Below are 15,028 nucleotides of genomic sequence, written 5' to 3' on the forward strand. Positions count from 1 at the left end.
CTTATAGTCCAAAGAGACTTTTGCTCACACACGCTCTGTGCCTGAGATGCTATACCTTTTCTCCGTATACCACAACCCTGTCCTTCCTTTATACTCCACTGGATTTACCCTCTGCTAGGAAGCCTTTTCTGCTCTCTCCACCCTCATGACAGTAAGCTCCCTGCAGTTAAGTTACTGATCAGAGCACTTCTTCCAGCACTTCGATACAGTCACTCAATAAATATTCACTGATGGTACGATCAGTTGATTTGAGTTCTCATTTAACATGACACACTAAAGGGACAACTTTGGTAGAAGACAATCAATGAAACCTTATCTAATAACATCATTCTATATGACATTTTCTGGTCAAACACAATCTGACAACAAAATAATGCCATTAAAGCGACAAATCGGGAGGGAAAAATATAAAAAATCAAGAAGCTTTTTTGAACTACGTATTCCTAATTCCCACTCCTATACTAAAGTATCTTGCTAATACTCTCCCTAGGTAATTCTGATATCCTAGAGGAGAGCCACTGAATTAGGGGCAAATTAATTACAACTTGATAGGAATCTCTGTAGTTGGATTAAACATATCTTTGAACATGAAGATCCCTTAGGGTAACCTTTTTCAAACTAAAATGTAGTTAGAGATTTCTACATTTATCATAGCACACCTGACACTAAAGGACAGTATTTAGATAAATGTAATGAAACAATTGAAAGTAAAATAATTATTATAATCATAGTCTATACTTATATAGCACTTAATGTATGCCAGGTGCTATTTGTTTGAGCCATTTACATTAACTTATTGAATTCTTCAAATGAAACTACGAAGTAGGGAAAATTATTACCGTTCTCTTATGCTCATTTTCTTTTTTTTCTACCCCCTTTACACTAATTTTCTACATCACTGTAGTAATAAAAATTGGTAAGATAATAGGGCTTGTAAAGAAAATTCAGTACCTATGAGGAGCAGTTTATATTCCTGTTTATACAGGAATAGGATGTGGGTGGGAGGATAACTTTGGATAAAAAAGTTGATTGGGGAAGAAGAGAAGAGCATAAAGTATGGAGCAGGAGGGGTCACAGAAGTAACTCCATGAAGGAGAAGGGATCATACCTTTCCCAGATGAATGAAAGGAATATTTAAAATATAATACAACTTAAAAATATATAAAGCACAAAGCACCAGAAAGCTAGTAAAAAGTAAAGAAACATTAATGAAAACAGGTACTCCATGCACAGCATTTCATTAACCAGTATCTACCTTCTTCATAAAAATAAATTTAGTTACTGTGTTTACCATAAAAAACCTAAGATATGCCAATTTTCTGCACAATATAACTTGAAATGACACTTTATGCAAAAAATAGGTTCTGAAACATGAAAGCAAATCTAAGTGACTCTGCCTAATGTTTTCTGATAAAGATTATAAAAATGAAAAATGATTGTACTTTTCTTCATAGGTGTTCATCTAAGTAATGCAACATACCTATTTCTGTCAACATCTGTTTCCACCTGGGGGCCTCAGGAGTATCTGGGTTCTCCTCCAACAGCTCTGTCAATTTGTCTTTCAACTCCTGTACTTTGTTTACATTCTGCTTCAGTTCTGCCTCAAACAACTAAAAAGGAAAAAATAATAATAAACTACGTAAACAGCAAAAGACAAAAATACAATAACAGCAGAGCATTTTTTTTCTCTAGAATGAACAAAAGAGGACAAAAATCTACTGTTAAATGCTGTGGTGGGTGAGGGCCTGGATTTTGTAATTAATTATTTTCCTTTTCTCTTCTTAGCTAGTGTTCAACTGTGTGATAAAGGAATCCCCACAGAGGAACACTGTGACTATGGAGATAATGACTCTTGTCCCCATTAGTAAAAAAGAATTTCATATTCTCAAACAAGCCACTTTGGAAAAAAAGCAAGATGACATCAGTAAAACTATAATTAATAAGAAAATCAGTCTTAATAAAGGCTGCCAGAAGTGGAGACTATACCAGTGAATAAGCACTTTTTTTGGGCAACACATAGAATTCAAATATAGGTTGGTAATTTGCAGAAATTTTGCCATCACTGCCACCATGTAAAGCCATTTTCCCAACCTTGGCAGCTATAGAAAGAAATACCATCTATTAAAGAAAAGAAAAGCATTAGCTACCCTGTTTTTACATTACAGAGAACAGATCCCTCATACATTTAGCCCTTAAAAAAAATCTTTTCCAATAGTTGATTGGTTAACATCCCAAGCTTAAACTCATTTAAATGTAGGAAAGTTGCTTACACCCAACAGTTTGCTAATCTATAAACTGGCTGTGCCAAAAAAATGTTTTAAAGTAACTATTATCATCAATCTCTGTAGAAAGGTACATTAACCAAAATGTCAAATTAGGTACTGAAGGTTATAGAGCTAGAAAACAGAACAGAGCTTCTGACTATCAAGCTCCATTCCAAATGCTAATCCATTCTTTTTCATGTCTTCCACTGGTGCACCCACAGAATGTACCTTATTCTGCTCAACTTGAGTCTTCACAGCTTCAGTATCTGTAGGTGCAGGAGTCTGATGCCATTTTGTGGCAGTTTTGTTCATTTTCTGTAACCACTGCATCATTGCACTTGATTCTTCCTGAGCCTTTTGCAATTTGGAGAGCTTAGTGTTCAGTTCCGCTATTTTGTCCTTGAGTAAGAGGCCAAGATCTTCATAACCATGACTTACGTCAGTCATGTCTTTTTTAATGGATGTTAAACCTAGGAATAAGAAAAACATCTATACTGACACATTTTCAGGACTTTCGGAGCAGAGGTCTAGAAATAAAAAGTTTGTTTTACACAGTATTTTGTCACTTCACCTTCGTCACTATTAAACCTAGAATGATAAAGTCATAAACTTTTTAGAACTAAAAGGCTGGATCACCTTACAATGCTATTTAATCACAAACAATTCAAGAAAATTGCATAATACCAGTGTAATAAAAAACACAAACCAAAAAATGTTACTTAGCAATATCTCAAGCATCAAACTCAATAAATTAGGTTAAATAATGTTACATCAAGTGACAAAATATCTCGTTAACCAGAAAGAAAAAACAAAACCAAGTGTCAAACTCAAAAACGTGGTTTTACTAATTTCAAATAAACAAAACTACATGTTATATAAATACAATATTCATGGAGATTATGACTATTAGATCAAATACCATTGTAATTCAGGTTTGAAATTTCAATATAACTACTATTTGCATCTAAGATTTTCTCTCATTAATAAAACATACCAAATTATATTAATCAATAACAAATTAAATTTATTATTCACCTTTATTTGCCCAAAATTCCTCAGTATTTGTGGCTGTTCCTTCACCATTTAATATTGCTCCACCTGCAAAAATATTAACACTAAAATAATTAGAGGTACATAGTATTTCTATACATTAATAGTAGATGGCATTAAAGCAAATTTCTATACATTAATAGTAGATGGCATTAAAGCAAACCCCATAAACAGTAATCATTTAAAAATGTTATTACTATTTGGAAATGTAAAATACTAACTCCATTTCAAGATCAAATGAAGGCCCAAAATTTAAATATCAAACAATATCCTCTCTTCTGTGTAAAATTTATTCTTAAAGTAACATGATTGTCTTCATTTCGGTATATCATATAAATATTCATAAAAATTTTTATGAAGTTGCTTTGTTTTTATAATAAATTTTTTTTATTCTAGGAAGACATATTTAGTAAATTATATTTTAAAGCAATAAGTGGAGCCTTAGTGGTTCTTTTTAAAAATTTTTTTAATTATTTATTTATTTTATTATAGTTCAAGTTCTGGGATAAATGTGCATAATGTGCAGGTCTGTTACATAGGTATGTATGTGCCATGGAGGTTTGCTGTACCCATCAACCCATTATCTACATTAGGTATTTCTCCTAATGTTATCCCTTCCCTACCCAACCCACATTCAAAAAGGCCTTGGTGTGTGATATCCCTTCCCTGTGTCCACATGTCCTCATTGTTCAACTCCCATTTATGAGTGAGAACATTTGGTGTTTGGTTTTCTGTTCTTATGTTATTTTGCTGAGAATGATGGTCTTCAGCTTCATCCATATCCCTGCAAAGGACAGGAAATTCGTCCTTTTTATGGCTGCATAGTATTCCATGGTGTATATGCCCCACACTTTCTTTATCCAGTCTGTCATTGATGGCCATTTGGGTTGGTTCCAAGTCTTTGCTATCGTGAATAGTGCCACAATAAACATATGTGTGCATGTGCCTTTATAGCAGAATGATTTGTAATCCTTTGGGTATATACCCAGCAATGGCATTGCTGGGTGAAATGGTATTTCTGGTGCTAGATCCTTGAGGAATCGCCACACTGTCTTCCACAATGGTTGAACTAATTTACACTCCCACCAATAGTGTAAAAGTGTTCCTATTTCTCCACATCCTCACCAGCATCTGTTGTTTCCTGACTTTTTAATGGAGACAATTCTAACCGGTGTGAGTTGGCAACTCATTGTGGTTTTGATTTGCATTTCTCTAATGACCAGTGATGATAAGCTTTTTTAAATGTTTGTAAGTCACATAAATGTCTTCTTTTGAGAAGTGTTTACCCATATCCTTTGCCCACTTCTTAATGGTTTTTTTTTTCTTGTAAATTTGTTTAAGCTCCTTGAAGATTCTGGATATTAGCCCTTTGTTAGATGGATAGATTGCAAAATTTTTCTCCCATTCTGTGGGATTCCTGCTCATTTTGATGAATTTCTTTTGCTGTGCAGAAGCTCTTTAGTTTAGTGAGATTCCATTTGTCAATTTTGACTTTTGTTGTCATTGCTTTTGGTTGTTAGTCATGAAGTCTTTGCCCATGCCTATGTCCTGAATGGTACTGCCCAGGTTTTCTTCTAGGGTTTTTAGGGTTTTAGGACTTATGTTTAAGTCTTTAATCCAACTTGACTTAATTTTTGTCTAAGGTGAAAGGAAGAGGTCTAGTTTCAGTTTTCTACATATGGCTAGCCAGTTTTCCCAACATCATTTATTGAATAGGGAATCCTTTCCCCATTGTTTATTTTTTTCAAGTTTGTCAAAGATCAGATGGTTGTAGACGTACAGCGTTATTTCTGAGGCCTATGTTCTGTTCCATTAGTCTGTCTGTATATCTGTTTTGGTACCAGTACCATGCTGTTTGGGATACTGCAGCCTTGTAGTATAGTTTGAAGTCAGGTAGTGTGATGCCTCCAGCTTTGTTCTTTTTGCTTAGGATTGTCTTGGCTACACAGGCTCTTTTTTAGTTTCATATGAAATTTAAAGTAGTGTTTTTCTAATTCTATGAAGAAAGGCAGTGGTAGCTTGATGGAGATAGAATGAAATCTATAAATTACTTTGGGCAGTGTGGCCATTTTCATGATATTGATTCTTTCTATCCATGAGCGTGGAATGTTTTTCCGTTTGTATCCTCTCTTATTTCCTTGAGCAGTGATTTGTAGTTCTCCTTGAAGAGGTCCTTTACATCCCTTGTTAGTTGTATTCCTGGGTATTTTATTCTCTTTGCAGCAATTGTGAATGAGAGTTCACTCATGATTTGGCTCTCTGTCTGTTATTGGTGTATAGGAATGCTTGACATTTTTGCACATTGATTTTGTATCCTGAGAATTTGCTGGAGTTGCTTATCAGATTAAGGAGACTTTGGGCTCAGATGATGGGGTCTTCTAAATATACAATCAAGTCATCTGCAAACAGTGACATTCTGACTTCCTCTCTTCCTATTTGAATACCCTTTATTTCTTTTTCTTGCCTGTGTGTCCTTGCCAAATTTCTAATACTATATTGAATAGGAGTGGTGAGAGAGGGCATCCTTATCTTGTGCCAGTTTTCAAAGGAAATGCTTCCAGCTTTTACCCATTCAGTATGATATTGGCTGTTCGTTTTTCATAAGTAGCTCTTATTATTTTAACGTATGTTCCAGCAATACTTAGTTTATTGAGAGTTTTTAGCATGAAGGGGTGTTGGATTTTATCAAAGACCTTTTCTGCATATATTGAGATAATCGTGGTTTTTGTCCCTGGTTCTGTTTATATGATGGACTACATTTATTGATTTGTATATGTTGAACTAGCCTTGCATCCCAAAAATGAAGCCAACTTGATCATGGTAGATAAGCTTTTTGATGTGCTGCTAGGTTCAGTTTGCCAATATTTTATTGAAGATTTTTGCATAGATGCTCATCAGGGATATTGGCCCCAAATTATGTTTTTTGTGTGTGTCTCTGCCAGGTTTTGGTATCAGGATAATGCTGGCCTCAAAATATGAGTTAAGGAGAAGTCTCTCTTTTTCTGTTGTTTGGAATAGTTTCAGAAAGAATTGTACCAGCTCCTCTTTGTATCTCTGGTAGTATTTGGCTATGAATCCATTTGGTCCTGGGCTTTTTTTGGTTGGTAGGCTGATAATTACTGCCTCAACTTCAGATCTTGTTATTGGTCTATTCAGAGATTCAACTTCTTCCTGGTTTAGTCTTGGGAGAGTGTATGTGTCCAGGAATTTATCCATTTCTTCTACATTTTTTAGTTTATTTGAGTACAGGTGTTTATAGTACTCTCTGATGGTAGTTTGCATTTCTGTGGCATCAGTGGTGATATCCCCTTTATCATTTTTTATTGTGTCTATTTGATTCTTTTCTATTTTCTTCTTTATTAGTCTGGCTAGCAGTCTATTTATTTTGTTAATCTTTTCAAAAAACCAGCTCCTGGATTTTTTTTTTTTTTCTTGAGACAGAGTCTAACTCTGTTGCCCAGGCTGGAGTGTAGTGGCATGAGCTTGACTCACTGTAACCTCCCCCTACTGGGTTCAAGCAATTCTCCTGCCTCAGCCTCCTAAGTAGCTGGGATTACAGGCATGCACCACCACACCCAGCTAATTTTTGTATTTTTAGTAGAAACAAGGTTTCACTATGTTGTTCAGGCTGGTCTTTAACTCCTGATCTCATAATCCCCACCCACCTTGGACTCCCAAATTGTTGGGATTACAAGCATGAGCCACCACACCCAGCCAATTCATTTTTTTTTTTTAAGGGTTTTTCATGTGTCTAACTCCTTTAGCTCTGCTCTTAGTTGTTTTTTGTCTTCTGCTAGCTTTTCAATTTGTTTGCCCTTGTTTCTCTAGTAGTTATTTTAATTGCAATGTTAGGGTGTCAACTTTAGATCTTTCTCACTTTCTCCTGTGGGCATTTAGTGCTACCAATTTTCCTCTAAACACCACTTTAGCTGTGTCCCAGAGATGCCAGTATGTTGAGACTTTGTTCTTACTGGTTTCAAAGAACTTACTTATTTCTGGATTAATTTCGTTATTTACAAAGGAGTCATTCAGGAGCAGGTTGTTCAGTTTCCATGTAGCTGTGTGGTTTTCAGTGAGTTTCTTAATCCTGAGTTCTAATTTGATTGCACTGTGGTCTGAGAGGCTGTTACGATTTTCATCCTTTTGCATTTGCTGAGGAGTGTTTTACCTCCAATTATGTGGTCAACTGTAGAATAAGTGTGATGTGGTGCTGAGAAGAATGTATATTCTGTTGATTTGGGGTGGACAGTTCTTTAGATGTCTATTAGGTCCACCTGGTCCAGAGCTGAGTTCAAGACCTGAATATTCTTGTTAATTTTCTGTCTCATTAATTTGTCTAATATTGACAGTGTGGTGTTAAAATCTCTCACTATTATTGTGTGGGAGTCTATATTGGGTGCATATATATTTAGGATAATTAGCCCTTCTTGTTGCATTGATCCCTTTACCATTATGTAATGCCCTTGTCTTTTTCATTTTTATTGGTTTAAAGTCTGTTTTATCAGAGACTAGGTTTGCAACCCTTGCTTTTTTTTTTTCTTTTTCTTTCCATTTGCTTGATAAATATTCCTCCATCCCTTTATTTTGAGCCTATGTATGTCTTTACACATGAAATGGGTCTCCTGAATACAAAACACCAGTGGGTCTTGACTCTTTATCCAATTTGCCAGTCTATTTCTTTTAATTGGGGCATTTAGCCTGTTTATATTTAAGGTTAATATTGTTATGTGTGAATTTGATCCTGTCATTATAATGCTAGTTGGTTATTTTGCCCATTAGTTGATGCAGTCTCTTCATAGTGTCAATGGTCTTTACTGTTTGGTATGTTTTTGCAGTGGCTGGTACCAGTTTTTCCTTTCCATATTTACTGTTTTCTTAAGGAGCTCTTGTAAGGTAGGCCTGGTGGTGACAAAATTTCTCAGCATTTGCTTGCCTGTAAAGGACTTTTTTTCTCTTTTGCTTATGAAGCTTAGTTTGGATGGATACGAAATGCTGGGTTGAAAATTCTATTCTTTAAGAATGCTGAATATTGGCACCACTCTCTTCTGGCTTGCAGGGTTTCTGCAAAGAGATCTGCTAATAGTCTGATGGCCTTCCCTTTGTGCATAACCCAACCTTTCTCTCTGGCTGCCCTTAGCATTTTTTCCTTCATTTCGACCTTGGTGAATCAGACGGTTATGTGTCTTGGGGTTGCTATTCTCGAGGAGTATCTTTGCGGTGTTTGGTGCATTTCCTGAATTTGAATTTTGGCCTGTTTTACTATGTCAGACAGGTTCTCATGGTTAATATCCTGAAGAGTGTTTTCCAATCTAGTTCCATTCTCCCCGTCACTTTCAGGTACACCAATCAAATGTAGATTTGTTCTTTTCACATAGTCTCATATTTCTTGGAGGCTTTGTTCATTCTTTTTTATTCTTTTTTCTCTAATCTTGTCTTCATGCTTTATTTTATTAAGTTGATCTTCAATCTCTGATATCCTTTATTCTGCTTGATCGATTTGGTATTGATACTTGTGTATGCTTCACAAAGTTCTCATGCTGTGTTTTTCAGCTCCATCAGGTCATTTATGTTCTTCTCTAAACTGATTATTCTAGTTAGCAATTCCTCTAACCTTTTTTTAAGGTTCTTAGCTTCCTTGCATTGGGTTAGAACATACTCCTTTAGCTCAAAGGAGTTTGTTATTACCCACTCTCTGAAGCCTACTTCTGTTAATTCATCAAATTCATTCTCCATCCAGTTTTGTTCCCTTGCTGGCAAAGAGTTGTGATCCTTTGGAAGAGAAGATGCATTCTGGCTTCTGGAACTTTCAGCCTTTTTGCACTGGTTTTTCCTCATCTTCATGGACTATCTATATCTTTGATTTTGCTAAACATTGGATGTGGTTTTTGTGTGTATGTTCTTTTTGTTGATGTTGGTGCTATTTTCTTCTGTTTGTTAGTTTTCCTTCTAATAGGCCCCTCTGCTGCAGGTCTGCTGGAGTTTGTTGGAGGTCCACTCCAGACCATATTTGCCTGGATATAACCAGTGGAGGCTGCAGAACAGCAGAGATTGCTGCCTGTTCCTTCCTCTAGAAGCTCTGTCCCAGAAGGGTACCTGCCAGATGCCAGCCAGAGCTCTCCTGTATGAGGTGTCTGTCGACCCATGCTGGGATGTATCTCCCAGTCAGGAGGCATGGGCGTCAAGGACCCACTTGAGAATGCAGTCTGTCCCCTTAGTAGAGCTTGAGCACTGTGCTGGGAGATCTGCTGCTCTCTTCAGAGCTGGCAGTCAGGAACATTTAAGTCTGCTGAAGCTGTGCCCACAGCCACCTCTTCCCCCAGGTGCTCTGTCCCAAGGAGATGGGAGTTTTATCTATAAGCCCCTGACTGGGGCTGCTCCCTTTCTTTCAGAGATGCCCTGCAAAGAGAGAATGAATCTAGAGAGGTAGTCTGGCTACAGCGGCTTTGCCAAGCTACAGTGGACTCCGGCCAGTTTGAAGTTCCCTGGAGTTTTGTTTACACTGTGAGGGGAAAACCGCCTACTCAAGCCTTGGTAATGGTGAACACCCCTCTCCCCACCAAGCTCAAGCAGCCCAGGTTGACTTCAGACTACTGTGCTGGCAAGAATTTCAAGTGAGTGGATCTTAGCTTGCTGGGCTCTGTGGGGGTGGGATCCACTTGGCTAGACTGCTTGGCTCCCTGTCATCAGCCCCCTTTCTAGGGGAGTGAACAGTTCTGTCTTGCTGGTGTTCCATGTGTCACTGCAGTATGAAAAACTGCTCCTGCAGCTTGCTCAGTGTCTGCCCAAACAGCCGCCCAGTTTTGTGCTTCAAACCCAGGGCCCTGGTGGTATAGGCACCTGAGGAAATCTCCAGGTCTGGGTCTACAGGTTGCAAAGACTATGGGAAAAGCACAGTATCTGGGCCAGAATTCACCATTGCACATGACACAGCCCTTCCTGGCTTCCCTTGGCTAGAGCAGGGAGTTCCCCAACCCCTTGAGCTTCCCAGGTGAGGTGACACCCCGCCCTGCTTCTGCTCACCCTCAGTGTGCTGCACCCACTGTCTAAGTGGTGAAATGAGCTGGGTACCTCAGTTGGAAACGCAGAAATCACCCTCCTTCTGCATTGATCTCACTGGGAGCTGCACACTAGAGCTGTTCGTATTCAGCCATCTTGCCAGCCACTTCTCACTTTATTGTTATAATTATCTTAATGATAAAGGTCCTGAGGCACAGAAGGCACTCAGTATTTAAGAGTGTTGAAAAATGCACACATGGCTGACAAAGGAGTGTCTATCTTACTTAAGGACTGAAAATTGTCTGGTGCAGTTACACAGTGTTATCATGAGCTTAATGGAGGCAGAATACTTTTTTTTAAAGACATAAAAAAGAATTTGAAAGTGAAAATGAAAATAAACAAATCAATTATTAAACCCATATTATGTCAACACTAAGAGACAGCACTATCATTAGCAGTACCTAGGTCTTGCTGTACAACTTACCTGAATTTAAACTCAAGCCCCATTAATTACTAGCCAGGTGGCTGGACAAATGAATCAGCCAAAGTGATGGGAATAATAATATCTAACCATGGGAACTAAATACCACTGTGGGAACCAAAGGTCCTTTGCTTAGGTTTATTACATAATAATCTAGCATTAGTACTTTTTTCATAATCAGAATATTAAAATATTAGTTACACTATTGGCTATGTATCTACAACATAAAGACATATCTCAGATCAACCACTTACGAACAAGTCTAAACAGAAACATTAAAATATCTGAATCTTAAGTTCGTCCCTTTAAAAAAAATTAAACACAATGGCATTTCAGATGGAAGTGCAAATATCCTGTAGATGCTCAGGACTAATTCCTACCATGCTTGGTAGCTACCAAGAGTCAAAAAAAAAAGGCAAAACAAAACAAAACAAAACAACAACAACAACAAAAATCACTTGATATTTATGGCAAATATAAAGGGGACATGAAGAGCTAAAATAACTAAAACATAATAGATTTCCTCTTCTAAAAAAAAATGATATTTCAGGAAATCTGATTAGAAGAAAAAGGAGAAATCATCACACCATTATAATATGGGTAGTCCCTGAAATAGGATTCACAGAGTGGAATAAATGGTTGGCTGAGAAAGTCCCAGCTGGAACATCAGTATCACAATAGGGACAGCTGGGGGCTGGTCAGACTAGATACCCCACAGAGGATACTCAGAACTCTCAGAAGAAAGATATCAGACCTGCCTTCTGCCTATGATCATTATTATTTTCTTTTTGAGACAGAGTCTTGCTCCATCACCAGGCACCAGGCTGGAGTGCAGTGGCACCACCTCGGCTCACTGCAACCTCCGCCTCCTAGGTTCAAGCAATTCTCCTGCCTCAGCCTCCCGCCACCACACCCAACTAATTTTTTTTGTATTTTTAGTGGAGACAGGGTTTCACCATGTTGGACAGGATGGTCTCGATCTCTTGACCTCATGATCCACCGGCCTCAGCCTCTCAAAGTGCTGGGATTACAGGCATGAGCCACTGCGCCCGGCTACCTATTTTTTTTTTTAAACTTGTTACTGTATGTTTCAAACTAAAAACTATACCCATAACTTGCTTAAATTAATTTTAGAATCAATATTTACACATGACTTTCCCATTTCATTGAGAAAAGTGGCTCAACCATGACGTACATTGTGATACAGATATGCTGGCTCACATACTGCATAATTGTTTTCTTTGGGAATGATGTACAGAATGAAATACATGGGAATAAAATAAGAGAGTGTCCCTCTATAGAAAAGAGCTGTTTCCTTCCCTCACTTCTTTCCCAGCTGCCCAGACTCATTTCTTTACCAAATATTACAATTAAATATTTTAAATAGAATTTCTCCATTTAATTAAGGTAAAAAGCAAACAAATTTGAATATAATCATTCCCTTCCTCAATACAACATTCCTTATTCTTACATATTAATTTGGCTATATTTTAATTATAGTCTAATAAAATAAAACATAAGAAGGATTTGAAACTTGATGAGTATAGATACATTCCCAACGCAATGTGCTTACAGGTGCCAGATTCTTATCACTTTCACTTTGTATTTCTGAGGTTATTTTACGCATTAATTTAAAAAATAACATATACAAAATTGACATGAGTAAACCCAATTCTTACAGTTTTTGTCATAAATGTAAATAAAGCTCATACCTGATTTAACTGCTGCTATTGCCTTCGCAGGGGTGGTCACAGCACTTACAAGGTTACATAGTGAGATGCCACTGTTGTTTACTTTCTGAATCTCTGGTGTTTTTAAACTCCACTCTTCTTGTAATTTCTTGAAATATAAAAACACATTATTTTGCCATCTTAATGTTTTCAAAGTTGCACATTATAATTCAATTTCTTAAACAGATCTTAAAGGAGTAATAATTGTGGACCCTGATTTGTGAGGGAGTCAATGAAAGAAAAAGGCACCATTCCTATTTGTTCCCACGGCCCAGATGACTGTTAACTCAGTTAACAGTGGGGTATGTACGGCCCATTCTGCCCTTAAAGGTTTCATAGGTGGCAAGTGAAATCCTAGCCACAGTGGGAATCAGGCTATTCCTGGCTGCTATGGGTTCCAAAATAACTGTCAACTGTAAGTTTGTAAAACTGTACTAGGTAATAGACCAGTTACAGGATAAAAGGTACCGGGAACAATAAAAATAAATAGGAATTCAGAATTCCATTTTACAGAGTATTTTAATCCTACAAATTTCAATTACTTTTAAAAACACATATATACCCACAGATTTGGAGTGGAAAAAGTACCATACTGGTCACAGGTGTTACGACTTGAATCAGGTGACAAAAGACTTGTGCACTATTTATTTATACAGGAGATTCAAATAACTTCTAACTCCAAATACTCATTATAGTGATATATACAAACTAGGGTAAAATGCTGAGTGAAGAGGATGTTTTACTTAGTATGACGAGAAAACAGTATAAAAAATCACTGAAACTAAGCAGAGATTTGGTAGAAAAGGAAACTTGATTACAAGAATAGTCAGCAACTCATCAGCACATCTTTTTTTAAAAAAAAGCAAATCAACTAAAACTTTATGTCCTTCTTCAGAATAATTAGTTAAGCTCCATGCCATGATTTCCAAAGGTCAACAAAATATACGGTACATATATGAGGATCTAACTTAGATAATATTAGATCAAAGAAAACAACCATTAGTCTTTTAATCATTCATTACTGACACAGATAAATGAAAAATTAGTATTAGATAACAATGATTCACCTTAGTGTCTTCCAAAGATTTTCCTAAATCCTCTGCACCAAATGAAGGCTGCACAATGGGAACTCTTTTTGTTGTTTCTTTCATCCACGACTTCAATGATTTAACAAGAACTTGGAAAGCATCCAACTGCTCTTGACAAGAAGTTACAGCTTCTTTTCTAAATAACAAAAATCACACAAGAATTTAAGTCACAGCAAGAAAAATAAATAAGTAATTATTCTCATGTCACACTTAATCTTAAGAAACATCTTCCATGTGTACTCCAACCCTTTGATACAGGAAGAAAGGTTTCATACGTGACAAGTGAAATCAGCTAAATCAGTAGTCCCCAACCTTGTAGGCACCAAGGACTGGCTCCATGGAAGACAATTTTTCCACAAACTGGGTAGGGGAGATGGTTTTGGGATAATTAAAGTGCATTACATTTATTGTGTCCTTTATTTCTATTATTATTACACTGTAATATATAGCAAAATAATTATGTGACTCCCCATAAGGTAGAATCAGTGGGAGCCCTGAGCTTATTTTCCTGAAATGAGGCAGTCCCATCTGGGGGTGATGGGAGATAGTGGCAGATCATCAGGCATTAGATTCTCATAAGGAGTGTGCACCCTAGATCCCTTGCATGCAGTTCACAATAGGGCTCGTGGTCCTATGAGAATCTAATGCTTCTGCTGATCTGACAGGAGGCAGAGCTCAGGCAGTCATGTGAGTGATGGAGAGCAGCTGTAAATACAGATGAAGCTGTCCTGCCACAACTCACCTCCTACCGTGTGGCCCAGTTCATAACACGTCAGGGACTGGTAGGTACCTCAGCGGTTAGGGGAGCCCTGAGCCAAATAACTATTGGTCTATTTCTCAGGCAAGGTTCATAGATAAAGGTAGGGGCCAGTCAAGAAATCTGTAGCCCATATGTAATGGCACTCTCTATAATGCTACATAAGCTCTAAGAATACACAAACAGTTTTAACATTATTTAGATTCAATAAGCTTTGATCTAACCACTTTACGTGATGCTGAACGCCGGCAAGCACAGAATCAGAAGGGAAAGGTTTACAATCACTGACGTGAGGAAAACATCATGCCACCTAGTGGTTTCTACACTATACTACAGTCATGTTTACAGATGGATAAACTGCTTCAGGCAGTCCAGATTTAAGTCTCTCAAAATGAGAAGAAACCTAGTGACTGGAGAGTTTTCATGTGTGACTCAGGAAGCTCCATAGTGATGGATAAACTGCTTCAGGCAGTCCAGATTTAAGTCTCTCAAAATGAGATGAAATCTAGTGACCGGAGAGTTTTCATGTGTGACTCAGGAAGCTCCACAGTGAACTGTATGGATCGTTCTGTATGCTCGGCACCATGGAGGCAGTGCACACCCCCAGCATATAAACAACTGTGAGGACAGTGATATTTGGCATGTGGGTGACACGTGTGAAA

At 37.4% G+C, this 15,028-nt stretch overlaps 1 protein-coding gene across 31 annotated transcripts in view; it reads right to left on the reverse strand.

The window, feature by feature from the left end:
• Positions 1-15,028, reverse strand: part of DST (dystonin) — a 496,895-nt gene that overhangs the window by 100,326 nt on the left and 381,541 nt on the right. For all 31 annotated transcript variants that reach the window (XM_032299802.1, XM_032299799.1, XM_032299795.1 and 28 more), the window contains 5 exons: positions 13,589-13,745; positions 12,504-12,630; positions 3,300-3,362; positions 2,493-2,734; positions 1,481-1,610 (listed from right to left, as the gene is read on the reverse strand). In XM_032299802.1, the coding sequence (XP_032155693.1) occupies positions 1,481-1,610; positions 2,493-2,734; positions 3,300-3,362; positions 12,504-12,630; positions 13,589-13,745 (719 nt within the window). The remainder of the gene's footprint in view (positions 1-1,480; positions 1,611-2,492; positions 2,735-3,299; positions 3,363-12,503; positions 12,631-13,588; positions 13,746-15,028) is intronic.

This window comes from Sapajus apella, unplaced genomic scaffold (genome assembly GCF_009761245.1).
Source record: "Sapajus apella isolate SASKATOON/1434 unplaced genomic scaffold, GSC_monkey_1.0 scaffold41, whole genome shotgun sequence".
Lineage (NCBI taxonomy): Eukaryota > Metazoa > Chordata > Mammalia > Primates > Cebidae > Sapajus > Sapajus apella.